General features: G+C 57.0%; 3 protein-coding genes across 34 annotated transcripts in view; 1 reads left to right on the top strand and 2 right to left on the bottom strand.

Moving 5' to 3' along the window:
* Positions 1-12: 12 nt before the first annotated feature.
* On the bottom strand, positions 13-8,836 carry PEX16 (peroxisomal biogenesis factor 16). 7 transcript variants are annotated; one of them, XM_010371050.2, is made up of 11 exons: positions 7,702-8,820; positions 7,464-7,499; positions 6,216-6,292; positions 5,702-5,835; positions 5,467-5,567; positions 4,603-4,683; positions 4,313-4,465; positions 4,128-4,200; positions 3,816-3,935; positions 1,246-1,310; positions 13-520 (listed from the first exon to the last, which is right to left on the bottom strand). In XM_010371050.2, exons 1-11 carry the CDS (start codon positions 7,811-7,813, stop codon positions 324-326), a joined length of 1,149 nt encoding a protein of 382 aa, XP_010369352.1. In that variant the 5' UTR covers positions 7,814-8,820; the 3' UTR covers positions 13-323. The 7 variants fall into 7 exon arrangements, with proteins under 7 accessions (XP_010369352.1, XP_030773287.1, XP_030773289.1 ...); XM_030917427.1 differs by having other exon boundaries at positions 14-654; positions 4,603-4,738; positions 5,467-5,604; positions 7,702-8,830; XM_030917429.1 differs by having other exon boundaries at positions 14-654; positions 4,603-4,738; positions 5,467-5,604; positions 6,216-7,145; positions 7,702-7,785.
* Positions 8,837-12,409: 3,573 nt separating this feature from the next.
* Positions 12,410-18,734, top strand: LARGE2 (LARGE xylosyl- and glucuronyltransferase 2). 6 transcript variants are annotated; one of them, XM_030917157.1, is made up of 15 exons: positions 12,414-12,704; positions 12,795-12,938; positions 13,032-13,141; positions 13,447-13,529; positions 13,800-13,923; positions 14,149-14,320; positions 14,428-14,532; positions 15,684-15,796; positions 15,867-15,992; positions 16,087-16,242; positions 16,356-16,516; positions 17,086-17,234; positions 17,376-17,696; positions 17,804-17,999; positions 18,257-18,734. In XM_030917157.1, exons 2-15 carry the CDS (start codon positions 12,857-12,859, stop codon positions 18,714-18,716), a joined length of 2,358 nt encoding a protein of 785 aa, XP_030773017.1. In that variant the 5' UTR covers positions 12,414-12,704; positions 12,795-12,856; the 3' UTR covers positions 18,717-18,734. The 6 variants fall into 6 exon arrangements, with proteins under 6 accessions (XP_030773020.1, XP_030773016.1, XP_030773017.1 ...); XM_010371051.2 differs by having other exon boundaries at positions 12,416-12,704; positions 16,956-17,234; positions 17,547-17,696; XM_030917156.1 differs by having other exon boundaries at positions 12,413-12,704; positions 12,795-13,141.
* A 219-nt stretch (positions 18,735-18,953) lies between these two features.
* PHF21A (PHD finger protein 21A) overlaps positions 18,954-26,012 on the bottom strand; it is a 195,063-nt gene continuing 188,004 nt past the window's right edge. For 10 of the 21 annotated variants that reach the window (XM_030917175.1, XM_010371053.2, XM_030917178.1 and 7 more), the window contains 2 exons: positions 25,277-25,380; positions 22,205-23,873 (listed from right to left, as the gene is read on the bottom strand). In XM_030917175.1, the coding sequence (XP_030773035.1) occupies positions 23,616-23,873; positions 25,277-25,380 (362 nt within the window). In that variant the 3' untranslated portion in view covers positions 22,205-23,615. Of the gene's footprint in view, positions 23,874-24,761; positions 24,888-25,276; positions 25,381-26,012 lie in introns of all 21 variants that reach the window. The other 11 variants (XM_030917166.1, XM_030917167.1, XM_030917165.1 and 8 more) reach the window with 4 other exon arrangements.

A 26,012-nucleotide genomic window follows, 5' to 3' on the forward strand; every position in this document is an offset into this window, starting at 1 on the left:
ACATCCTTTTTCTAAGGAAGAAAAGCCTTTTACTCTCAACCGAGGATGCAGGGCTTAAAGTGCTACTTGTATGGGAGCCAGGCCCACTGTTCACCAGGCTCTGTCATAGGGAGGCTGGCAACACCATGGCCTTGGGCTGCCAGAGCCACACGACCCTGCAGAGCAGGGGCAGGCAGAGGCCCCGGCCATAAGACACGCTGGGCAGCGTTTGGTCATCACCCAGGTTAAGCCTTCCTGCCCTCACCAGGGGCCAGCGAGAGAGCAGCAGTGTTCGCTCCTGTGGTTGCCGAAGCAAGCGGCTTCCCGGGCTCCATGAGGTGAAGTTACCGCTTTCTGTGGGAGAGGAGGCTCGATTCCACTCCTAGTGAAGGCTTCTTGGCCCAGCAGTGACAAGGTGCGGGTTGCAGTGGCATCGTCACAGGAGGGCGTAGTGAAGGGGGTCCTGGGAAGAATGCTGGTGGCGACCAGGGCTGTGTGCAGGGCCTGGCCGGTAGGCACGGAAAGTCCGCACGCTGGGACGCTGCTGGAGTCAGTTTTATTAGGGAAGGGGGCCCCCTGCCCCGCCCCTCCCCACACCCTCCTTCCGGGAGGTCTGTCAGCCCCAACTGTAGAAGTAGATTTTCTGCCAGGTGGGCAAGTAATCCATGAGCGGCCCTGCAGTGGGAGAGGGACACGTCAGGGCGGGCCAGACCCCAATCTGCGCTGTGGCGCCACATACAGCACCTCACCCCTGCGGCCCAGGAGCCTGGCTGGCTCTCTTGCCCTGCCCCTAGGGAGGCAGCATTGCAGGGGACTCTGGCACCATTTACAGACAAGGACCCTCAGGCCCAGGGAAGCTCAGCCAGGGTAGGCACTGAGGGGCCTGAGTCAGGTCCCGTCACCCAGTGCAAGCCCAGTGGGCCTCTGCTGAGGGAGGATCTCAGCAGCCCGGTGGACTGCTTCTCTGCCACTGAATCCCCCCACGATGAGATGGTCCCATATTGCTCCAGGATACTGTGACCAGAAAAAGGCTGGCAGCTGATGTGGTCTAACAGTTGCCCCATCACTGGACACCCTCCTTCCAGCCACCCCTGGCTCCTCAGGCCACCCTGGCTTATGCCCAGGGATAGTCCCACCCAATCCTGACTTCCCGACTTCCTCTCCTGACTGTGCCAAGAATCGAATGGCAAGGATACACAGGAGTCAAGAAGATGTGGCACGCATGCGCCTCCCAGCACTAGTCATCACGTCCCCACCCCAGCTTACTTGTGACCAGGCCAACGCCAGGGATATGGTCGGCCAGCAACTGGAGCAGGAAGAGGATCCTGGCCCTGGCAGAAGCAATAAATGGGGAACAAGTTGAGTTGGGGGGGGGTCCCTGCAAACCAGGAGGCCCAGAGGCCTTCGCTTTTGAACGCAGCGCATTCCTAAAAACAAAGGTGACTTTTTTGGGAGCTAGGACAGAGCCCGGTACACACGGACGAGACCTCTGGGGTTGGCTCTGGCCTCCGCGCCCTCCACCAGCTCGGCTTCGGGGTGGCCGCTGGCCCACAACACCTCCTCCCATTCCTCCTTCAACTTCCACCGACATCCAACACCAAAGGCCTCTGGAGGGTCATGTGTGGAGCAGCGCCCGGGCAGTATGGAGGAGGGTTCAGGGAGGACAACCCCACCCTGCCCTCGGGAAGCCCCCAATCTGGCAGAAGCGCTGGCCTGCATGGAAACCTCACAAGCCACCAACAAGAGCAGTCAGGACCCCGGTAGGGGACACAGTACTGAGGAGGGCACATTTTGGTTCAGGGGAAGGGCAAGGGCCAAGGCCCTGATTTTTAAGAGATGAGGGTTTTCCACAGGGGAACTCGGGTAAGATGAGGATGCTGATGACAATACATAGTCCTAGGTGCTTACTACGCCCCACGCACTGCCGTATGCGTTAGTCACTGAACCCCTGAAAGTGGGTGCTGTCATCAGGCCCACCTTACAGGTGAGGAAATGCAGCACAGGGCATCAAATAACCTGCCCAAGGCCACACATCTGGAAGGCAGCCTGGCTCCTTACGTGTCTGTCTGAGCAGCAAGAAAAGAGGAAGGCTGGCCAGGTGCAGTGGCTCACGCCTGTAATCCCAGTGCTTTGGGAGGCCGAGGCAGGCGGATCACCTGTGGTCGGGAGTTTGAGATCAGCCTGACCAACATGGAGAAACCCCATCTCTACTAAAAATACAAAATTAGCCAGGCATGGTGGCGCGTGCCTGTAATCCCAGCTACTCGGGAAGCTGAGGCAGGAGAATTGCTTGAACCCGGGAGGCGGAGGTTGCGGTGAGCCGAGATCACGCTGCCAGCCTGGACAACAAGAGTGAAACTCCATCCCAAAAAACGAAAGAAAAGAGGAAGGCTGGCTGGGTGGGCGCAGTGGCTCACACCTATAATCCCAGCACTTTAGGAGGCCAAGGCGGGCCTTTGTTTCCCCAAAGGACAGGGAGCAGGGTCCAGAGAGATGCCAGGGTGCAGTCCGGAAGGAGCAGCCTTAAGCTTTTTTCTTTTTTGTTTTAAAAAAAGAGACGGTGTATTGCTCTGTCACCCAGACCGGAGTGCAGTCACACGATTTCGGCTCACTGCAACCTCCGCCTCCTGGGTTTGAGCGATTCTCCTGCCTCAGCCTTCTGAGTAACTGGGACTACAGGCACCCGCCACCACGCCTGGCTAATTTTTGTATTTTTAGTAGAGATGGGGTTTCACCATATTAGCCAGGATGGTCTCCATCTCCCGACCTCATGATCCGCCTGCCTCGGCCTCCCAAAGTGCTGGGATTACAGGCGTGGCGCATCATGCCCGGCTAAACTATGCCAGTTTAGTTGTTGTTGTTGTTCTGTTTTGTTTTGTTTTTTTGAGACAGGGACTTACTCTGTCACCCAGGCTAGAGTGCAGAGTGATCATAACTCACTGCAGCCTCAACCTCCTGGCCTGATCCTCATGCCTCAGCTTCCTGAATAGCTGGGACTTACACACACACACCACCATGTCTGGCTAATTTAATTTCTTTTTTTTTTTGTAGAGATGGGTTGCCTAGGCTAGTCTCAAACTCCTGGCCTCAAGCAAACCTCCTGCCTTAACCTCCCAAAGTGCTAGGATTATAGGTGTGAGCCACTGCTGCCCAGCCTATGCCAGTTTTTAGGCAGTTATTAGGTCCTAGACAAAGGGGGTCCCGGGAGCCTTGTCTGTCTCACAGTCCCAGCCACTGCACAGGCTTCCCCCATCAGACTGTGGCCTAACCTCACACAGTCATAGTGGCACTGGTCCCAAGCTGCCCCCTGCTCAACCCAGCAGGCCTCTCTGAGGCTGGGAGCTCTGGAACCTCACAGGTGACTGAGTGGGGGCTGGGCCAGGCAGGGAAGGCCAGGGGAGACCAAGGGTTTGGGATCTAGCTCTACCACTGGCCAGCTGGGTGTCTTTAAGTTGTCCAACCTCCTTGAACCTCCAGGTCCTCCTCTGAGAAGTGAGGATAAGCCAAACTATTTGGTAGGAAAAGTGGAAATGAGCTAGAGGCCAGGGGTGCTCACCCTGTTGCCATCCCTGTGGGCCACCTGGCAATGCCCTTAGCCCTGCCCTCAGTGCCTCTCCTGCCAACCAATGTTTAAGTTCCTGCTCAAGGGGCCTGATGGCCCGCAGAGCTCTGCGGGCGGGATGGCTGGCATCGGTTGACTGCCACCCAGACAACACACAGTGGGTGCTCGGTGAAGCCTGGATGAGGCGTGGGGGAGGGAAGGCACCAGCAGGGACCGGAGCACCAGTGCCCGCCTGCTGGCCCTCTCCCTGGCTGAGGGTGGCCTGGGTGCTCACTCGGAGAAGCGGTCGTAGAACGGAGAGCGGAGCAGGTAGTAGAGCAGCAGGACGGTCCGGCGCCGCAGCTCCCGCCGTTCCCTCCGGGTCAGGCCCTTTCTGTCACTCAGGAGGCTCAGGCTGGGAGGCAGGTAGGACATGGTCAGGGCCAGGGGCATGATCTAGGCCCACGGAAGGGGAGGAGCCATGGGCTGGGTGTCCAGAGGGGCAGCAACAGGAGGAGCAGGGGCTGCTACCGCCCCGCCTACGTGAGGCTGGGATTGTAGCAGAAAGCCCAGAGGAGAGTGGAGCCCCGGGCGGGCCCAGGCTCACCTGGTCACATCCACAACACCAGCCAAGAACCAGGGTTTCCATGACCTCTGACCCCACAGCCCCAGGCTAAGCACTGACGGCCAAGGCGTCAAGGATGTCTCCAGCACAGGGACCTTGCTCAGCGCACCCCCCACTCAATCCCCAGCCCACAGTGCCAGCCCTATCCTGCCCCACGCTAAGGATACAGTGCAGCAGCGGCCGGGCAATGTACAAAAACTCTGCGATGGTCTCCTGCAGTCCTAGGGGGGTGGGGGTCACACTCAGCTCCTCGTGGTGCTGCTGCTGCCATCCCTCCCGCTGCTGGGGAGCTCCCCAGTGCCTGGAGTGCAGGGACGGCGCTAGAACAGAAGGGCAGCAGATGAGCGAGCCAGGCCCAGGCTGGGGCAGGGGAAGGTGGCTGCTGACCAAAGCCAGTCCCTCAGGCCCAGGCAGACACAGCACCTAGGTGCCCAGGCCAGCCACATCCTCCACTTACTGTTCTGGAGGGTTCGCACCACCCGGTTTGACCGCTTCCCCACGTAGGACTGCTCATGGCTGCCATGGCTGTGGTCACCATCTAGCAGGGATAGACAGAAGGCCATACAGTCAGAGTGACATGCTTCCAGCGGAGCCTGCAAAGAACATGCATGCAGTGAATGCTCAGGGGCTAAAGGGAGAACGGATGAGCTTCTACTATGGCAACAGCTGAGTCAAGGGAACTACAATCGGGGGGGTGGCTCAGCACAAGACCTGTCCACAGAGGAAAGCACTCTGCAGCCCTCCCTGGCCTGGGGAAAGCTCAGCATAGCTGTGGCCAGAACCAGCCTCCCGGAACCCATGCACAGGCAAGGCAGGGAGGGCCCAGCCTGACCACATCTATGGGGACCACAGCACCAGAGGGGCTGTTTCCTCTCAACCCTTTGCCTTCAAAACAATCATGATGAGAGGCAATGAACTGCCCCCACTCAATGTCCAGAGAGTGAGGCCCAGAAGCTGACGGGATGGGCTCAAAGCCCTGAAGGGACAGATGTGGCGGGTGTCCTGCCTCCTGCCTCTACAGGCTGTGGCTCTGGACACAGAACCAGGCCCAGAGGCGAGGTTGGCAGCATCCCATCTGTTCCCTCTTCCTGCCGGCCACAAAAATGAATGACTCTGGCCATCACAAGTACTGGGTTTGTGTTCTGATTTTGTCCCTAGCCGCATCACTGTCTTTTTCGTCGAATATAGGGCAATGAGAACAGAGTTGATGGAGTCAGGTGTGCTCCATAAACAGATACTACCGTATTCACGCTGGTTGGATCTAAATCCTCAAGTTAGTCCCACGGCCCATTCCGCTCTAGGGCTTGGGGAAGTAGCTCACCCGGGGGCTGTGCCTGGGTCTCTCTGTCCAGTGGAACGATGGGGGGTGAGGTCTGGAGGCCAGCCTTGAACCAGAGCAGCAGGAGCATCCGCAGTACAGCCCTGGGTCGGGGAGTATGTCAGGGCTGTGGGGAGGTGGCTAGCCGGCGGGAGGTCAGGGATGCTCTGCTGAGCACCATCTGTGTAGTTGGCCTGCGTCACCCCAACCCAGGACCCCCTCCACAATCCCAACCTACTTGGCCAGTTGGATGAGGGCGATGACAAGCCAGCGGCCCACTTCGCCCCACACCTTGGCAGCTCCCATCTCCATGAACACCTCCACGCACTCCAGCACGCTCAGCCATGTCAGCAGCTTCTGCTGGGACAGTGACTGCAAGAACCCCACGCCAAGAATCAGGGAGCTGCCTATAGTCCCAGGCCCTTCTCCTGGGAGGGAGCTTCTCTGACAAGAGATGTGGACCTGCCCCTTTCCAAGCCTAACTGTGCAGGTGTGAGTTCAAACACCAACTCCACCACTAACAGGCTGGGGGACCTGAAACAACTGACTCTACCTCTCTTCATCTGAGACAGTCTCTTCATCTCAGATGGAATACTCACACTTCACAGCTCACCTAATGAGATGGTTGAGGCTCAGATGGATACAGGCCTGTCTCATACTCCATGAGACATGTGCGGCATGCACGGGCTAGCTGCTACTATTTCATTCCTGAGTCCCCATGCTTCCCACCCTGTTCCTGGCAGAATTCTCACCACAGGCAACTTTTTCCGAAGCTCCTTCCGTAGGATCCCATCATTGAGCAGCACAAGCAGGTTAGAGGCGGAGTACACTGAGAGGTAGAGTGTCGCCTTGAGAGGCTGGCTCTGCAACCTCCATCCTTCTCACCTTCTCACCAGAGCTGCAGGGATCACCTGTCACCTGCTCTGCTCAGACACCCACAGACTATGTGGAAACCAGCCTGCCTCTCCACCCACTTCCTCAGCACTCCCCTCTCCCCAGCATGATCTCACAAGGGTGGTTGGACCAAGAAAGGATGGGTCAATCTCAGTGACAAGCCAGCTACTGCCCTGTTGGATGGCACTGGTCATCCAGCTGCCCACAACTGCCCATTGCTCTCTGAACTGCCACAGATATGCGGTCCTTCCTCCTGGCCTTTTCTCTCTCGGCAGCCTGTCCCTGAGGGTCTATTCCACCTCCACTTTTCCTTTTTCTCTCTTACTTTTTTTGAGTCAGAGTTTTGCTCTTGTTGCCCAGACTGGAGTGCAATGGCACGATCTCGGCTCACTGCAACCTCTGCCTCCTGGGTTCAAGCGATTCTACTGCCTCAGCCTCTCAAGTAGCTGGGACTACAGGCACCTGCCACCATGCCCAGCTAATTTTTGTATTTTTAGTAGAGATGGGGTTTCACCATGTTGGCCAGGCTGGTCTCGAACTCCTGACCTCAGGCGATCCACCCGCCTCTGCCTCCCAAAGTGGCTGGGATTACAAGTGTGAGCCACTGCACCTGGCCTCACCTCTGCTTTTCAAAACCCAGTTCATTCTTTCAGGACTGTGACCGCAGTCACTGGGCAAACACTCTTGAGGTAGTTACAATCTGGGAATCCTGGAATCTGGGAGATCTAGACTCGAATCTTGGTTCTGGGACCATCAGTGGGTGTTCTCTAACCTCACTGAACTTCTTCCTTAAATGGACAGTGAGGACAATAACATTACTACTTAATATGATTATAGGGAGGATTAACAAGTAAAGGTAAGAAAGGTACTTAGCCCAGCTCCTGGCCAGTAGTGAATACTCAGATAAGGTCCCCAGGCGTGTCTCTTGACTTAGGGACATGGAGGGCCCAGGACAGTGAACAACAGACCTTGTTCCGATTCAGTCTTAGCACAAGAAGTCTAACGGGCAGCCCAGGACCTCGGGTTGGGGTGTTCACCCGCTCTGGGGAACTCACCTGGGGCCAGGCAGCCGATCCCCCATCCCCCACCCCCAGAGCCCGGCTCACCCAGCTCTGACAGCTCGTGCGAATCGGCGAATCGACCTGGGGAGAGGGTACAGAGGGAAGTGTGAGCGAGCATCTGCCTCACAGTCTTCGGGTCCCGGACGTCCCCTCCCTACGCCCTTTGGGAACTTGGATGGGTCTTCTCAAGCACAGCGATCACTACCCTGACTCCGCAGGGAAGGGGGCCACTGGGGTCATAGGTCAGGGCCCAGAAGGCACGGATCAAAGGTCAAGGTGGCACCTGCCAGCAGGTAACTGAGGCCCCGCACTGCCGTCTCCAGCTGGGCCGTGGCGGCCGGGTGACGAGTCACGTACTCCTGGTAGCGGAGGCCCAGGAGCCGCAGCTTCTCCATCCTGCCCTCGGCACCAACAGATCCACGGAAGGACCGTACGACAGCCTGCAGCGCCCTGCTTCCTGCGCCCTCCTTCCTGCTTCCGGTCTTAGGCCCACCTCTCGGTTGCTTAACTTCCGCGGGCGAGAAGGCTGGTGACTTGAAGAGCCGGTGAACCACCCTTCACCCCATCTCTTGAACCACTTCCCACTCGGGTAGCGCTTAGCAACTGAGGGCCCAAACCCGACCCCCTACTCCCTCAAGTCATTGGTTAGCACGCTCGCCGCCCCTGACCCGCCCAGCGTGTTCGGCACCCAGCTCTTCCATTTACTGGGTTGGCTGCCCTTGCGCCTGCGTAGTTAACGCTCCGGGAAAGCTGGGCGGCAGTCAGAGCAGTTCATTCTAGAGAAGGGAGCTGGAGCCCCGAGTCTTTCCAATGGAACGCCGAGAGACTCGAACGGCAGGACCGGACTTTAAAGGGCTGGGAGACAGCGGGTTCTTGAAAAAAGGAGCCTCGATCAGATTTGGAGAGATGCGGGCGTCTAAATGCAGTCGGACTGTGTCTCAGCAGGCGCACGTTCGGCCAGTATCCCCACCTCCGTTTCCTCAACAAAGGTGGTGCTGGGGAAACTGAGGCAGTAAGGAATCCAGCGCCCTAGTGTCGTCTCGATGCCCTAGACAGCACAGTTAGTGCTGCGGTTTCGGCCCCAGCTCCCGTATGCACTGTGCCCCCCAAGGGCGGGCGCCTGCATTCCCACAGACGCGAAGAAAGCCCTGGCCCGGGCTTCTCTCGGCTAGGGGGCCCTTGGGCGGGAGTGTCCCTTCTCTGCGTCTCGGATTTCCCGATCTGTAAAATGGTTTGAGGGCAGACTTGATCCTTGAACTCAAAATCGATCTCAGCTTTTCGGCCCTCGGACGCACCTCGCAGTCCTCAGCTGCGCCCCAAGGGAGGGGGCGACCCCTGCGGAATACCTTCCCAAACCAAGCAGCCTCCCTGGAACGGGTGGCATCGGGAGAGCTGCGGCGAGTGGTGCAGGGAACTGGCGCTCTGGGGAGGCAGCCGCTGATTGGCTGCGGGGAAAGGGGCGTGGCAAGGGTGAAGCAGTGGGCCAGCGCGCTGGGGGAGCGGGCCAGCGGATTTATGGTACCCTGAGGATAGTAATGCATTATTTTATCTAATCCTCTCCACCAGGTATCTCCAGATGAAGAAAGCATCCGTTTAAGAACGCCCAGCCAAAATTTGAGTGCTGGTCTTTTCTGACCTCAGAGACTAGGCGGTTTATTTTTATTCATTTTTTTAAACTTTAATTTTATTTTTAGAGACCAGGTCTAAGCATTACACCTCACCAGGAAACCACAGCCTTCCTTCCACTGCCTCACCCCACCCTACTCCATAGCTTAGTTTTCTTCTCTATCAGGTGGGGGATTAGAGCTGCCCTCTACTCACATCAAAGAACAAAGACGCAGGGAAAGGTGACCAGGGAGGAGGTGGTCATGGGCATTGTCGGCATCATTTCTGGCCACCCTCTGGATGCCAGGCTTGCTTACCCTCCTCCCAGCAACCCCAAGTTGCTATGAACTGTTCACAGATGGGAAATTAGAGGCCAATAAGGAGGGGAAAGGATTTGTCCCACATGGCACAGCAAGGCACTGGCCAAACGGGCCACAAGGCAGGTCTCCAGTGGCAGTGACCTCTCTCCTACTGCCCACAGCCCACAAGAGCTGTGACATGTTGAGGCTCCTTGGTCATGAGGCCAGTTAGCAACTGGGATTAGGACCTAGGCTCAGGGCCCTCAAGAGGAAGGGAGAGGCTCCTTCTCCCTTCCTCTGCCCCACTTTGTTTTTTGTTTGTTTGTTTTTGAGACAGAGTCTCACTCTGTTGCCCAGCTGGAGTGCAATGGTGCAATCTCAGCTCACTGCAACCTCTGCCTCCCAGGTTCAAGGGATTCTTCTGCCTCAGCCTACCGATTAGCTGAGCCTACAGGCGCCTGCCACCATGCCCAACTAATTTTTGTACTTTTAGTAGAGACAAGGTTTCACCATGTTGGCCAGGCTGGTCTCGAACTTCTGACCTCAGGTGATCCGCCTGCCTCTCAGCCTCCCAAAGTGCTAGGTATGAGCCACCATGCCCCAACATCTTAATGAACTTGTTCCTAAAACCTCCAGGTTGGCCACTCTTCCAGCCCTCCCTCTGCAGCTGTGGAGAGGGTATGGAGGGAGAATTTGAGGTTCTTCAGCACTCCTTGGGCTTGAGGTCCTGTTTCTGAGGAGAGCAAGGTGTGGAGGGGAGAAGGGCAGACTCTCCAGGACAGAATAGGTAGGGGCTTGGGCTGGAACCAGTTTCTCCTCCCTCCCTCCAGAACTGGGAGGGGGAGCATGGGCCCAGCCAGGTTGGCAGCAGCAGGTCTGCCTGAATTTCCTCTCTAGATCCCAGGCCTGATTAGGCCCCAGAGACAAAGAGTTGCCGTGTGTGCAGGAGGCTCCTAGGGTGGCCCCTCCCCTGCTCCCTGGCCCCCTGCCTGGACTTGGCCATCTTGTTGGGCTGGAAGGATTTTTGGGCAGGTTGAGCTGTATCATATCTCCTTCAATTTGCCCCAAGTCACAGGGGAAGAGAGGTAGACCAGTCCAACATGTACAGATGAGAGTACCAGAGGCCCAGAGAGGGAGCCTCACTGGTCTAAGGTCACACAGCAAAGTCCTGGGCAGAGCTGGGTCAAAATGGGTCTTAGGCCAAGAGGAACAGCACCCCTTTATATGCCCATACTTGTCTCTTTCTCCCTCCACGCCCCTAGAACAACCCCTTGGGGGCCTAGAAGGCATCTCAGCACTTCAGTTTCCCTGAGTGGTGAGGCTGAGCCAGAAGAAGGGCCAGCATTGTGAGTGACCACAGTGAGATCTGCAGACCCAGCTTCCTGCACTGACTTCCCCGGCCCCTTTACTGAAGACTCATCCTGGGCCAGCCCCCAACTGTGTGTGTGCTCTACCTGGACCCACATGGTGTTTGTTTGTTTGTTTTTAGAGACGAGATCTCTGTCACCCAGGCTGGAGTGCGGAGGTATGATTACGGCTCACCGCAGCCTTGACCTCCTGGGTTCAGGTAATCCTCCTACCTCAGCCTCCCAAGTAGTAGGCGCATGCCACCACACCCAGCTATTTTTTGTATTTTTTGTGGACATAGAGTCTGGCCACATTGACCAGTCTGGTCTCGAATTCCTGGTCTCAAAAATTCACCCGCCTTGGCCTTCCAAAGTGCTGGGATTACAGGCATGGGCCACTGTCCCTGGCCTGGTCCCACATGTTTAACCCCCACAAACAGTCTCTGTTGAGGATCCTGGAGAGGGAATCACGTTCCCCCACCCCAACTTTAGGCTAGAGATGAAGATCAGGGAGGCTGGAGGCTCAAGCTCCAGATGCCTGAGTGGCCCTTGCATGGCCCTTCTCAATTCCCGGGTGTACAAGAGCCGCCATCAGTCTCCATAGCAACCATTATCCCTGCCCTCCAGAGACTCAAAGCCTGACCTTCCCCATCTCCCAGAGGAAGGCTCCTGGCCTCACAGAGGAGGAGACTGTGGGGTCTCAGGCTGGGCTGCTTTCCACAGCTTCTTTTGAGTTTGCCTCAGTTTTTGCAGCCAGAAGTTGGGCAAAGGACACAGCCTGAACCCCCTTTCCAAGGTCAAGGGAGGGAGATTCTCATTCCAATCCACTTTCCACACGTATTGAGCACTTGGTATGTGCAGGCCCTGGTTGGGCACTGGGGACTGGACAGACAAGGTTCCAGTCCCGTGAGCAGCTTACATTCTGGGAGGGAGACCAGCAATAAACAAGCAAACAACTTCAACTTTCCATGAGTGCTAGCCAGCCCTGGGAGGCTCCGCTGCCAGAAGGAACGTCAAGGGCACGTCCTGGGGCGGGAGACCCTTCCGGAGGAGGAGCAAGGAAGCTGCTTCTGCAGCGCTGAGCCTGGGGAAGGGGGATGAGTGGGGCCGCTTGAGACGGGAGGGGCCGAAGGGTGCAGGTCACTTAAACTCTTTGGGGGAGAATCAGCCCGCATCATAGGATTGATCGAGGGTGGTTAAACCCTTAGCACAGGGCCTGGCACGCTGTTCTGGTTTAGGGTCCAAAGCACCCTCCACCCCTTCCCTGGCCTGCTATGGGGTGCGCGGGGGAGAGGGAGGAAAGACGAGCTCCAGGCCGGGGCGCCCCTGCACAATCACGACGATTTGGACAAGAGTGGGGATCCCCGGCCCAGCCCAGGCAGTTTAGGCCGCCCGCGTCTGGGGCCCCTCGCCAGCTCCCGGGCGGGAGGCGGCCTTCACAAGGCGGCTTTGTCCTGGCGGCGCCGGCAGGGCCTGGCTAGGCCACCTGCACTGAGAGTGGGGGAGTTAGGCGAAGGCTTCAGGTGCCTGGCGGCTCTGGGGCAGGTGTCGGCCGGCTCCGCCCCTGTCCCCAGAGCAGGTGTCCCGGACCCCCGCGGCCTGCATTCCAGCCCGCTCCCCCTCCCTCGTGTCGAGCTCCGGCCGCGTCTTTGATCCCGGGCCCGGGGACACTGGCCCCTCCCCTTGGGGAGTGAGGGGAGGAGACGGGGCCTCAGAGCGGGGGCAGGGCAGGTAGCGGGGCCTGGGCCTTCGCAGGTGGCTGCTCCAGTTTCCCCAGCCCTCCCCGCGTCCTGGTGGGAAACTCAGCCCAGAAGGAGTCTTCCGGGGCTCCTCGCGGGTTGGGGAACCGTCGGACGCCGGCGCAGGGGGCGGGGCAAGGACCCCGGGGGGGTCACCCCGCCCCTTCGCGCTCAGCCCTGCCGAGGTGAAACCTGAGCCCAGGTCGGGGGCGGGACCGGCCCGCGCCTCTCTCCCGGTCCCCGCACCCTGGCCGAAGGTGGCGAGCGCAGGGCCCGGCCCGGGAGCCGCTGGAGCAGGTGAGGGAAGGCTTGGCGCGAGCCGTACAACCCGGCCGTCGGGCCCCGCCGCCCAGGGCTGAGTCTCCTATCTCTCCCCTCGGTCCGCAGGGCCTGCGATGGAGCCTGCAGCCCCGGGTCGCGCCCCTCCCTGAGCGCCCCCGTCGGCGGCCATGCTGCCCCGAGGGCGCCCCCGGGCGATGGGGGCCGCCGCGCTGTTGCTGCTGCTGCTGCTGTTCGGATTCCTCCTGTTCGGTGGGGATCTGGGGTGTGAGCGCCGCAAGCAGGGCGGGCGAGCGGGGGCCCCGGGATGCTTCCCCGGCCCGCTCATGCTACGTGTCCCCCCAGACGGGAGGCTGCGGAGAGCCGCCGCCCTCGACGGAGACCCGGGGGCTGGCCCCGGGGACCACAACCGCTCCGACTGCGGCCCGCCGCCGCCGCGGCCGTCCAAGTGCGAGGTAGGTGCGCGCGGCCCCTGCGGCGGGAGTCCCGGGGACGCCGCCACCCAGCCCAGCCTCTTGGACAGCTGCGAGAATCACAACACCTGGCGTTTGTCCAGCACTGGCCAGCCGGCTGGGGCGCGCCTCGGACGTGCAACTTCTCTGCTCCCGACCTCAGTTTCCCCATTTGAAATGAAGGGTTGGCTCCTGCTGCCCCGTCAGCACACTCTTTCCGTCTCTGCTGCGGGGTGGGGCAGCTCAACCATGGGTCCTCACCGCCTCGCGAAGGGGGGCCTGCTGCCGACCTGGGCGTCCCTTCCCAGCTCTTGCATGTGGCCATCGTGTGTGCGGGGCATAACTCCAGCCGAGACGTCATCACCCTGGTGAAGTCCATGCTCTTCTACAGGTACAGCCAGGTGTCCGTGGAGGAGGGTCAGGAGTGGGGAAGGGACAAAGTCTGGGACACGCTGCTGGTCTCAGAGCTTCAGCTTCCTCATCTGTGACGTGAGGACAGTGTCCCCTTCCTCCCTTGAAGGGCGGTTGTAAGAACATCCTGAGCTGGGCGTGCAAAAGCTCTTTGCAGATGGCGCTTCCATCTCTACGCCTCTCGGGGTGGGGGCTGTCCGGTGTTGCTCCTGCTGGGGCCTCTCAGGCTTCCTCTCTGCCCACCCAAAAGGAAAAATCCACTGCACCTCCACTTGGTAACTGATGCTGTGGCCAGAAACATCCTGGAGATGCTCTTCCACACGTGGATGGTGCCTGCTGTCCATGTCAGCTTTTACAACGCGGAGGAGCTCAAGGCAGGGGCCCAGCCCTTCCCCGCTCCCGCTAGCTGTGTCCACCGCTTTCCTCTCTCCAGGGCGTGGTGGGGTTGAAGAAGAGAATCCTCAGTCCCATCCACCTACTGAAGCGCAAACCCCTCTCTTTTTGGGGTTTCACCCCCTCCCCTCTGTGTCCCTCCAAGCGTGTGTTCTGGTGCTCATAGGCCCCTCTGCCATCTCATCCCCTGCCTTTCCCCCACACAGTCCCAGGTCTCCTGGATCCCCAACAAGCACTACTCCGGCCTCTATGGGCTAATGAAGCTGGTGCTGCCCAGTGCCTTGCCCGCTGAGCTGGCCCACGTCATTGTCCTGGACACAGATGTCACCTTCGCCTCTGACATCTCGGAGCTCTGGGCACTCTTTGCTCACTTTTCTGGTGAGAGGCCTGGGAGCCTGCCTGGCCTGCCCACGACCCCTGCATCTAGCCCTGAGCCCAGGTCCTGTGGCAGCCTCAGACAGCTCCCTTGCCCCCTCCCCTCCCAGACACGCAGGCGATCGGTCTCGTGGAGAACCAGAGTGACTGGTACCTGGGCAACCTCTGGAAGAACCACAGGCCCTGGCCTGCCTTGGGCCGGGGATTTAACACAGGTGGGGACAGTGGTGAGGGGAGGCAGGGGGGGTGGTCTGCTGGCCCTTGGGCCCCTCGGTTTGGGTGGGGCACAGAATGCTAGGAAGCCCCCCAGGAAGAACATTGCTGTGAAAAGAACCCTGGATGAAGAGACAGACAGCAGTTCCAACAGTCCTGTGTGTGCTGGATGACTTTGGCCAGCTCTCCTGCTCCCTCTGAGCCTCAGTTTTCTTGTCCATTAAATGGAGGATAATTCTAACAGCCCTGGGCTCACCAAGTGTGAGAAGAAGGCCATGGATGTGCTCTGTAAGCTGGACAGCGCCTCCTCTTCACCCCCAAGAGGATTGACTGTTGACAAAAGTAGTCTACGAGCAAGCTGGGTGCAATGGTTCATGCCTGTAATCCCAGCACTTTGGGAGGCTAAGGTGGGAGAATCGCTTGAGCCCATGAGTTCGAGAACAGCCTTGGCAACATAGTGAGACCCTTGTCTCTACAAACATTAAAAAATTGGCCAGGCATGGTGGTTCATGCCTGTAATCCCAGCACTTTGGTAGGCCAAGGTGGGCGGATTACTTGAGGTCAGGAGTTCGAGACCACCCTGGCCAACATGGTGATGTGTAGATGGTGAAACCCCACCTACACTAAAAATACAAAAATTAGTCGGGGGTGGTGTCACATACCTGTAATCCCAGCTACTTGGGAGGCTGAGGAGGGAGAATCACTTGAACCCAGGAGGCGGAGGTTGCAGTGAGCCGAGTTCACACCACTGCACTCCAGCCTTGGCAATAGAGCGAGACTCTATCTCATAAATAAATAAGTAAATAAATAAAAAGAACAAGTGTGGTGGCATACCTGCAGTCCCAGCTAGTTGGTGGGGATTGTGGTGGGGTGCTGAGGTGGGAGGTTTGCTTGAGCCTGGGAACTCGAGGCTGCAGTGAGCCATGATTGTGCCACTGCACCACTCTAGCCTGGGTGACAAAGCAAGACCCTGTCTCTAAAAAACAAAACAAAAAACAAAACAAAACAACAAAAAACAAGCGGTAGTCCATGATCATGTCTGAACAGTCAGAAAATACCAGTAAGTCAAAAAACAGAGGACACCTTCATGACCCTCATGTCCCCCAGGAGCTGGTCATCCCACGTAGGCATGACAGCATCTCTTCATTGGCAGGTGTGATCCTACTGCGGCTGGACCGGCTCCGGCAGGCTGGCTGGGAGCAGATGTGGAGGCTGACGGCCAGGCGGGAGCTCCTTACCCTGCCTGCCACCTCACTGGCTGACCAGGTCTGGGGAAGCCTTGCCGGGTGGGGTGTGGCAGGCTGGGGGCTGGGGTGTGATGGGTGTCTCTGCTCAGGACATCTTCAATGCTGTGATCAAGGAGCATCCGGGGCTAGTGCAGCCTCTACCTTGCGTCTGGAACGTGCAGCTGTCAGATCACACACTGGCCGAGCGCTGCTACTCTGCGGCGTCTGACCTCAAGGTGAGTGGGACAGGAGGCTGCGTGCTGGTGGGGGGCCATGGATGGGGACTCCTGCTCCCTGCTCCCATGGCCCCAACACCCTCCCGGGTCCCAGGTGATCCACTGGAACTCGCCAAAGAAGCTTCAGGTGAAGAACAAGCACGTGGAATTCTTCCGCAATTTCTATCTGACCTTCCTGGAGTACGATGGGAACCTGCTACGGAGAGAGCTCTTTGGGTGCCCCAGCCAGCCCCCGCCTGGTGCTGAGCAGGTGCGAAGGAGCTACCTTCCCCTGCTCCTCTCTGCTTTGGTGGGACCCAGCCTTGTCTGGGGGATGTGTCATTCTGCCCTACCCCTCGTCCTTGTCACCCCTTATCCCCTCAGTTACAGCAGGCCCTGGCACAACTTGATGAGGAAGACCCCTGCTTTGAATTCCGGCAGCAGCAGCTCACTGTGCACCGTGTGCACGTCACTTTCCTGCCCCATGAGCCGCCACCCCCCCGGCCTCACGATGTCACCCTTGTGGCCCAGCTGTCCATGGACCGGTGAGGGTGCAGAGGGCAGCCCAGGGAGTATGGCATGGGCTGGGTTGGACATTTCTGAGAGGGGGTTCCATCTGGCAGCCTGCTGCTGTGGTAGTGAGCTGCCTGGCCCTCAGGGAGTTCCAGAAGTTGGAAACATTGGATATGGTGGAAAGAGCTTGGGCTCTGGAGTCATTCAGATGCCCGGAGCTGTCCCTTGGTTGCCGTGGGACCATGGGCAAGTCTTCGTCTCTCTGGCCCCTAGTTTTCTCTCTCAAATGAGAAAGTACCCACCTGGTGGGGGTAGTTGTGAAGATTCAATCAGATTGGCTCTATAAGTATTTGAAGGGTGCTCAGTAAGTCACTTGAGGAGGTGGCAGCAGCAGCTAACTGGGGAGGTTTTTCAGGCCTCCCTGAGCTGTGCAAGAGGGGCAGAGCTGTGCTGACCTCCCCCTTCCCATAGGCTGCAGATGTTGGAAGCCCTGTGCAGGCACTGGCCTGGCCCCATGAGCCTGGCCTTGTACCTGACAGACGCAGAAGCTCAGCAGTTCCTGCGTTTCATCGAGGCCTCACCAGTGCTTGCTGCCCGGCAGGACGTGGCCTACCACGTGGTGTACCGTGAGGGGCCCCTGTACCCTGTCAACCAGCTCCGCAACGTGGCCTTGGCCCAGGCCCTCACACCTTACGTCTTCCTCAGTGACATTGACTTCCTGCCTGCCTATTCTCTCTATGACTACCTCAGGTGGGCCAGCAGGCAGGAAGGGGAACAGTGTATGGGGTGGATGTGGACAGGGCACGAGTGGGACCCCAGGCTTCCATGTCCCTGCTCCTTTTCAGTGGCCTCTGTCAAGTGGGGTTTGTATTAGGCTGTTTCTGTCAACAGGGAGGCCAGGGCCAGCTTCAACAGCAGCTCCACCTGTGGTTGTATCCACCCGTCGCATTGGGCAAGATGGCCCATGGTGGACGGGTCCTGTGGCTAATGCCCTGATGAGGGTCACTGGCCCAGTCCTGGAGGCTCCACTCTTCTCCCCTGCTCATGGGTGCTCCTCCTCAGGGCCTCCATTGAGCAGCTGGGGCTGGGCAGCCAGCGAAAGGCAGCGCTGGTGGTGCCGGCATTCGAGACCCTGCACTACCGCTTCAGCTTCCCCCATTCCAAGGTGGAGCTGCTGGCCTTGCTGGATGTGGGCGCTCTCTACACCTTCAGGTAGGAAAGGCTACTTCTCTGCCCACTCCACTCACTTGCCCACACTGGCTCCCACTACCCACAAGCTCCTAGCCTCAGCCTGGCTCCCACCTGACCCTGCTGCACAGGTACCACGAGTGGCCCCGGGGCCACGCACCCACAGACTATGCCCGCTGGCGGGAAGCTCAGGCCCCGTACCGTGTGCAATGGGCGGCCGACTATGAACCCTACGTGGTGGTGCCGCGTGACTGTCCCCGCTATGACCCTCGCTTTGTGGGCTTCGGCTGGAACAAGGTGGCTCACATTGTGGAGCTGGATGCCCAGGTGAGGAGGGCAGCTTGCTGCCACCACCTTTGATTCGAGCACCTCCAGGTCCAGGGAACTCATGACACCTGCCTGGGGGACCACACTGCTGGGCGGCACTGTTAGAAATATCCTCCTTCTGTAGAACTAAAATCATCTGCCCTTTGGCCCTTACTTTAGCTCTCAGGGGCTACAGGGTAAGCCTGTTTTCTGGAGCTGCACCTTCCCCGCAGGCCAGGCAAGCCAGGTAGCCACTGCTCCTCTGCCCCACCCTGCAGGAATATGAGCTCCTGGTGCTGCCCGAGGCCTTCACCATCCATCTGCCCCATGCTCCAAGCCTGGACATCTCCCGCTTCCGCTCCAGCCCCACCTATCGTGACTGCCTCCAGGCCCTTAAGGACGAATTCCACCAGGACTTGTCCCGCCACCATGGGGCTGCTGCCCTCAAATACCTCCCAGCCCTGCAGCAGCCCCAGAGCCCTGCCCGAGGCTGAGGCTGAGGCTGGGCGGGCGCTGCCCCTTGTCTTAGCATTGGGCAGACACCAGGGCAACCCGGCCTGCCCTCCGCCATCCCTGCTATTTAAATTATTTAAGGTCTCTGGGAAGGGCTGGGGCGGAGCATCTGTGGGGTGGGGTCTTCCCCTTGCTGCTATTGTTTGGCTGGCGTCTGGTCTCCCTCTGCGCCAGCCAGTTTGGGGCTGGTTCCCCCATCTTCAATTGTTCATCCCTTTTTCATAATTAAAGTTTTAAGAAATCCTTTTTGTGCTCCTCCTGGTTTGGGGGAGCAGGGGCACTCTGGGGCTAGGGTGTCAGTGCATAAGGGAGGTGCTACGTCCAGCTGGGGTCACAGGAGGGCCTGGGCCCTTAAGGGCAAGCACTCCCCCCACCCCCAGAGAGCCAGTCAGGGAGGGCAGAAGCTGGGACTGGAATGTGTCCTGCCCACCCTCCCCTGCCCCAAACCCAACACCATGAGGCTGAGAGGCTTTATTTGGCTTTATTTAGTAAAATGTTAAAATAAATAAATACAAATTGATCAGCTGCTCTGTATCCCCCCCACCCCCTCAAAACAAAAACCAAACAAACAAAAACAAAAACTTTGAAGCACAAAACTCCAAATACAAGTCTACCAAGACTGAAATCACAAAGGGCATGGACAAGAGACAGGGTTGGGGTCTGGCTGGCTCTTCTCTGCTAGGAGCTGGCTGACCTCTGGCCTGCCCGTCCCACCCCACCTGACTGCAGCTCACCCTGGGCTGAGGACCCACAGATACCAGAGAGGTGAGGGCCCAAAGGCTGCTGAGGAAGGGGTAGGGGGCTGGGGTCCTCAGGGAGAAAGGGCCTTGTGGGAGGGGGTGCCAAGTGGAACTGGGGGGTCCTGCTTCCGTTTAGAGGAGCTATTTTTCAGAGTTCCTACCCTGGCTTTCTGGAGGGCAGCCCCAGCTTCCTGCCTCTCACTTTAGCAAGGGGGCCAGAAGGCTGCCCAGGGCCACCCACTCCCATCTTGGAGAGGAGCTGACTCAGAGGACAGTCTAAGTTAGGGTGAGAATGGGAGTCCTGCTTCCTGCCAAGGGTGCCCGGCCAAGGGACAGGAGCACCCAGCCGAGGGACAGGGGCGAGGTTCACACAGAGCAAAGTTGCCTCCACTCAACAGAAGCCACGGGATCTGGAGAACCCAGGCCCTGGAAAATGCACCTGGGCCACCATCCATCCCATTACCCTAGGAGCCTTTTGCCCCTGGGTAAAAAGTCTCCTAAATTCAGCCCTTTAGATAAGTAAGAAGGACCACGCCCTGTAAGGGAATGAAGGGAGGAAACCAGAGTGTGTGAGCTGAGAGGTGAGAGCCCAAGGGAGGCTCTGATGGCCCCAAGAGAAGTATCAGAGGTGGCTGGAGAGGCAGCCGTGCATGCGGAGACGGAAGTGCGCTGCAGACACGGTCACCCTCAGGGAAACAGCTGTGTGCAACCGCCCCCATGCACACTGCCTGTTGGGCCTGAGCCAAGCAGCAGCAGGGACAGAGAGGCAGGCATTGCAGGGAAACCAGGCACACGATGATGCCAGCAGGAGGCTGCCAGGGCGGCCCCACCAGGGACTGCCCCTAACTGCCTCCCTATGTCAGGTGCAACCAGCAGGCTTACCCCAAAGGGCCTGATAAGGAAGGAATAAATCAAAACCCCAGATGAACTCAGCACAAGTGAGACAAGACCCAGCAGGCTCCATGAAAGAAGGAGGACCCGCAGGCAACAAGAACGCAGAGGTGGAGATGACAGCAACATGGCCTCACTGTCACCAGGGTGCAGCGCCTGGTCACGAGCTGGCCAAGGACTCCCAGTCATCACTGCCACCAGGGCGCAGTGCCTGATCAGGAGCTGGCAGGGGACCCCCAGTTAGGGCCCAGTAGGCAGCCGCTCCAGCTCTCTGAAGTGACTGCAAAGCCAGCTGGTCTCAAAAGTGGCTGTCAGAGCAGCTAAATTCTGGGCCATGGGCAAAGAGCAGCGGACGGAAGGAGGAGGAAGCAAGTGGAGGTGGCTGGGGTGGGGCAGTGTCACGAGCATATGTCTCAGGTGGTCACAGGCCCCCCCCCCAGGTCTGAGGGGACAGTGAAGGGCAGGGAGATTGAGTGCCAGGGGCCTCTTCTTTACAGTAAAGCAGTGTTTTGGAATTTGAGTCTAGAATGTAGGTTTAGGGGCTGGGTTGCATCTCATACTCCATACTAGCTGACTCCCAAAACAGCTCACATCTGAATATCAGGAAGAATCCACAGCCCAGCTGCAGGTGAGGTCGAAATGTACTCGACACTGCTGAGGGCGGCAGGCAAAGCCCTGGTCAATTCCTAGCCCCGTCCCCCCAACCCCTGAGACTCCTCAGGCAGCTCCTCTCCGAGCAAAGGCCTCTAGTGATGATGGCTTCCCAACTTCTTTCAGGAAAAGGTTAAGTTAGGTGTTGTGTGGCAACCCCCAGATGGGCCCAGACAAGTTGAGGGGAAGAGCTCTAGACAGGGCAGACAGCCTGCTGCTGGTCTCTGATCCTCTGCCAACGATTCCTCCAACTAGTCCAGGCATCTCCAAGGCTCCCTGACTAGACACAGCACCTTGGTTTCTGAATGAGAAAAGGGAACTCTTCCCCCTCAGCCAATCAAGCAGCCAGGGCCTAACTCTGAGGCCTGTTCAGTCAAACTTAAGTCCTTCTTCTGAGGCCCTTGGGAAGATGAATGGTGGCGGCTGATAGGGATGAGACACATTTTACTCTACGAAGTGTCTCTTCTCTGTTCCATTTGCTTTCAGATCTGTCTTTGTCTCTCCGGGCCTAACTGGGTGGGAGAGAAGCCGACGGGACCGTTTCTACCTCTCCTAGACTCTGGCCCTTCCCAGGGCCTGGAGTGGGCTTGGGGGAGATGCTCCAGCAGGGCCAGGGTACAGAGCCTCCACCGCCCTCCCATCAGCCAGGGGCACGCAAGGGGCAAAGGTCTCCAGCGAGAGCACGCATCTGACACAATTTACTTCTGACTGGCCAAGATGAGACAATGGTCTGAGCCTTTCACAACCCCGGTTTTCTCAAGAAGGAGAGGCCACAACTAGCCAAGCCAAAGCGAGCGCAGTAATTCTAGCCAAGGGTCACCCAGGAGGTTTGTGGTGGGTGGGGTGGAGTAAATTTCTGGTGCCTGGAGCCAACAGGCAGAGAAAGGAGCAGGAGTCTCAGACCTTTCCCCAAAGGCAAGACAGAGCGAAGGCCACACTGGGGCTCTGTCTCAGAGACATAACCTCAAAACATGTCACTCCTCCTCTGTTCTTTCTAAGCACCAAGGGCTAATGCAGCCAGCCTGCACTCCCACACCCTCCTGTCACGGCCAGGGTGCGTGTGCACCACTGAGCTCCGCTGGCCAGTTCCCTCGGAGGTGTCCCCCAGGCACTCATAATGCTGGTGGCTGAAAGACCAAAAGCAGCACCAAAGGAAGGGATCTTATTTAGGCACCAGCCTTTTGCTCTAGCAGAATCTGAGAAGACCACGGGTAGGGCCCTGATACCATCCATACTTCCATTTGGGCTTCACAACAGGAGACAAGATCCCTGCACCAAGAAGAGAGCACGGTCTTTTCTGAGGAGAGAGAAGGGTGGGGAGCTCCGCCTCTGTCCTTCAAGGAGACTGGCCCACCAGTCTAGAGACACACACACGGCAAAATGTCATTGTGATCAGCAGGGTCTGTGCTAAAAAATTATAACTACACGGCATTTTCTCCAGTTCTGACACCTTTTTAATAGAAATCACTGTTTTTAGGAAACAAATAGCACTTTTGTAATTCTTTTTTACAATGTTTCTTACCTTGATCTTAATTTAAGTAACACTAGGAAGACCTCAATATCTTTTATTTTCCTTTTTAATTTAAAAAAAAGTTGTTTTTTTCCCCAGATACAAAGATTTTTGCCCTTGCATAAAAAAACAGTGCCCGAACGATGACACAAGGACTCACAAAGACTCACGGGACCTCACTGACACTATGATTCCTACTCTACCATGCAAGGTCTCGGCTACCCTTAAATGGACTGTCAGCCTGAAAAACAGCTTTTCTATTCCTTATTTTAGTTTTTGTTACCAAGAAAGTAAAATGAACAGTAAAATAAAACTTTCCTTAAAGAAAAAAAGAACAAAAACAAAAATTTAAAAAAGAGAAAAGAAACGTCTCCATTCAATTCACACACACCTGGGTCGCGTGCTGCTTCACTCAAGATCTTCTCTTCTTATAAATATAGAAAAGGGATGGAGCTTGTTTTCAAGTAAAATCACTGATTCACCTTTTTTTCCTTCCTGGACACACACATCCTTCTTCCCTGCCTTGGGCAAGGGCCAGCGGCCCGGGCTCTGCTTGTTCTTGGAGAGGAGACAGCGGGATAACCACGGGGATGCGCAATTCGCCAAGCAGGGAAGGAAGGAGACTGGCCAGGCTTCAGGAATGGTGGGGTTACTGCGCAGGGAGCAGAGCGCAGGGGAGAAGAACCTACTGGCTGTTCTTGGTGTTGGTCTCCCCTTGCACGAGGCCCCCGCCAGACGTGATTAAATACTGCTTATTTGATACACTGTCCCACCCCCCTGCTCCCTCCAGCCACTCCCCTTCCCTCTTCTGGGCACTGGGGTTGGTTAAATCTCAATTCCTTTTTTTGGTTTTATAGTAGCGAAAGTTTAGAAACAGGAAAGCCCACACACTCTTTGGACTTGTCTTCTCTACCTAAACAAACGGCTCGGCAAGTAAGGATCTGAAACCTGCTCTCCTCCCTCCGCCCGTCCCTGCTCCCCACCCAAGAAAACAGAAACAAACCCATCGTGGCTGTGGAGGCTGCTGCAGGCACACACTGGTGTATAATAGAGAGAGTAAATATATTATTTCACTTGGCATGGTGCTGGCAAAGAACCTCCAGCTGGCACTATTTCATGTAACATGGTCCAATCTTTGCATGTACACACAGAATAAGAAGGATCAATTGGCAAACTCTGGTGCCACCTGGCACAAGCATCTTCTCTCTCTCTGGAACCAAAGAACCAAAAGAATTCTGCACTTTCCAGAAATCCGGCTTTGCTTTTCTAGAGTCTTCAGTGTTCTGCTCTCCTCGCCGCCGGGATCCCGTGGCTTCTCCTAGAGGGGCTCTGTTATTTAGTCTCTTCCCCCTGGTTACAGTTCGCTGTGCAGCTCTGGGAGGAGGGGGAAGGGGCCGGCGTGGAGGTGGCGGCGTTGGCAGGGGGGGTGCAGTCCGGGCCATTGGAGATGGCCCCCACAGTGGCCTCAGAGTCTACAGGTTTGGAGAGGTCGATGCCGTGGATGAGGCGAATCAGCTGTTTTACCTTCTCCAGGGAGCTGTGCATCTCCTTCTGCCGGGCCAGAATGGTGTTCTTCATTTCCATGCATTTCTGCAGCAAATGACAAGGGCAGTGGCACTGAGCCGCCTCGTTTCTAACAGGTCTGGCAGCCCCTGAGAGCAGAGCGCCTTCCCTCTGCCCAGGGAAAAGAAGCCCTCCTGACTGCTGTGCAGCCCCTGGGCCTTGCTGTGCTCCTCAGTGGAGTGGGCGGCTGCCACCTAAGGAACAGGGCGGGTGGAGTGGGTAGGCTGAGGGGGTCCAAGAGACAACAGAGAGAAAGAGAGCATGCGGGCACCAACACGCGGGAGTACTAACGCTTAAAAACAAACCGGCAGAGCCGCCATCAGACTTCCAAACAAAGGTTGTTAAAAAAAAAAAAAAAGTTCCCACAGCTGCCCTGCAGCTTGTTTGGGCAGGTTTTGATACGCTTCTGTCATGCTAACTGGTGAGCCTTCAGGACTGGACTGAGCTCTCCAGGGTGGAAAACACGCAGTGCTATCTGGATTCCATCTGAGTGCAGCAGGCAGTGAGAGGACAGGCCAGCAGCATTTAGGAGGATCGAAGCCCCAAGGACAAAGGCCTGCAGCCAGTACACCTTCTGCTCAGCCAGGGACTTGGGAGTCTTTTGCCCTTTTGCCCTCAGCCTCCCACACCTGCTGGCTTCTATTTTAGGCAGGGAAAGAGATGAAGGAGGTGTTAAATCTGCATGCCACGGGTAGGTATGGTGAGGAGGAAAAAGCAGGTAAGCAGGACAGTTCAACTGCCACCAAGTACAAGGCACCACCTGGTATCCGTGAGGGCTGAGGTCACTTCACTCCAACAAGGGTGACCTACTCAATGGAAAAGAAGACTGGCTCCTTGCCTGGGAGGAGCCTGTGTCCCCTGCTGCAAATACAACCCTCTTTCCCACTTGGACAGGCCGGGCTGGGCAGTACTTACTTCCAATACTTGTCTCTAGAAAGCCCGCTTCCTCACACTGGTCAGGAAAACCGGGAAATGCAATCAGCATGGTGTGGAAGAAAGAGCGAGGGGGGGCCGTATGGATGGGCCCACTCACTCAGGTGACTAGGAAGAATCACATGAGGGGACCTGGTCTGTGTCTGCTCAGTGTCAGGTGAGGCGCTACGCTCCCCCCACACACTGTCAGGAATACGCAGGGCCGTGGCTACACTGTTGTAGCTGTTACTTATTCAGCCTGAAGACTGAAGATCCTCTTTCAGATTAAAGCCAGGAGAATGTTCCAGAGCTTGGGTAAGGCACCACCTACCAACTAGCCACCTGTACCGGAGGGCTGCACTCTTAACTGGATGGCAAACTGCATTTGCCCAAGTTAATCTTGTTAATAAACAGAAGGACCTGAAGCAGCCTGGGGCCCACACATACTGTTATGTATATGGAAAGGCCTAGGTCTCTGCACCTATGTATCGACTGCTGTAGGCATGAGGTTTACTTACACTTATGGAATTGCTGAGCTGTTTCACCTTTTGCTCTAGTTGTTCTCTTTCTTGTTTTAAATCTGAACTCCATTTGAGTAACTTCTGTTTCTCTTCTTCTTTTGCTAAAAAAAAAAAAAAAAGAACAGTTTTTGACAATTATTTGAAAAGGCCACTGTGCTCAGGATGCCTGCCAAAGAAGATATTTTCCCCAGAGCTCCCATGAGTCCCACAACCAGTGCAGAGAGTCTGCCCACCTGGACTTTTCCTTTTTCTGTGTACATATGCTAAGAAAACTGTCAGTGGCTTGGGTCTGGCTTTACATAAATGAGATATCACATCTCATTTTTTTCCCCCAAGAAGTGCTAATAGGCCAGGCATGGTGGCTCATGCCTGTAATCCTAGGACTTTGGGAGGCCAAGGCAGGTCAATCACTTGAGCCCAGGAGTTCAAGACCAGCCTGGGTGACATGGCGAAACCCGTCTCTACCAAAAAATACTAAAGTTAGCTGGGCATGGCAGTACACCCGTAGAGTCTCAGCCACTCGGGAGGCTGAGGTAGGAGGATCGACTGGGCCCAGGAGGAGGAAGCTGCAGTGGGCTGTGATCATGCCATAACACCCTAGCCTGGGCGATACAGTGAGACCTTGTCTCAAAAAATAAATGAATAAAAAAAATGCTACAGAAGTTTTCCACTTTATCTAATAAAAGGTTTTCAGTTTTTTGTTTCCTCCAATAGTTAAGAGCAAAAGGTTTTC

This window comes from Rhinopithecus roxellana, chromosome 15 (genome assembly GCF_007565055.1).
Source record: "Rhinopithecus roxellana isolate Shanxi Qingling chromosome 15, ASM756505v1, whole genome shotgun sequence".
NCBI classification, from domain to species: Eukaryota; Metazoa; Chordata; class Mammalia; order Primates; family Cercopithecidae; genus Rhinopithecus; species Rhinopithecus roxellana.

Excerpts from the sequence above, each read along its gene's own strand:
- LARGE2 (XM_030917156.1), top strand. The coding sequence starts at position 12,857 with ATGCTGCCCCGAGGGCGCCCCCGGGCGATGGGGGCCGCCGCGCTGTTG. Across the intron at positions 14,533-15,683 it reads GGGCCGGGGATTTAACACAG|GTGTGATCCTACTGCGGCTG; the intron begins GTGGGGACAGTG and ends CTTCATTGGCAG. Across the intron at positions 15,797-15,866 it reads CCACCTCACTGGCTGACCAG|GACATCTTCAATGCTGTGAT; the intron begins GTCTGGGGAAGC and ends GTCTCTGCTCAG.
- PEX16 (XM_010371050.2), bottom strand. The coding sequence starts at position 7,813 with ATGGAGAAGCTGCGGCTCCTGGGCCTCCGCTACCAGGAGTACGTGACT. Across the intron at positions 6,293-7,463 it reads GCACGAGCTGTCAGAGCTGG|TGTACTCCGCCTCTAACCTG; the intron begins GTGAGCCGGGCT and ends TCTACCTCTCAG. Across the intron at positions 5,836-6,215 it reads TTCGGAAAAAGTTGCCTGTG|TCACTGTCCCAGCAGAAGCT; the intron begins GTGAGAATTCTG and ends GGGTTCTTGCAG.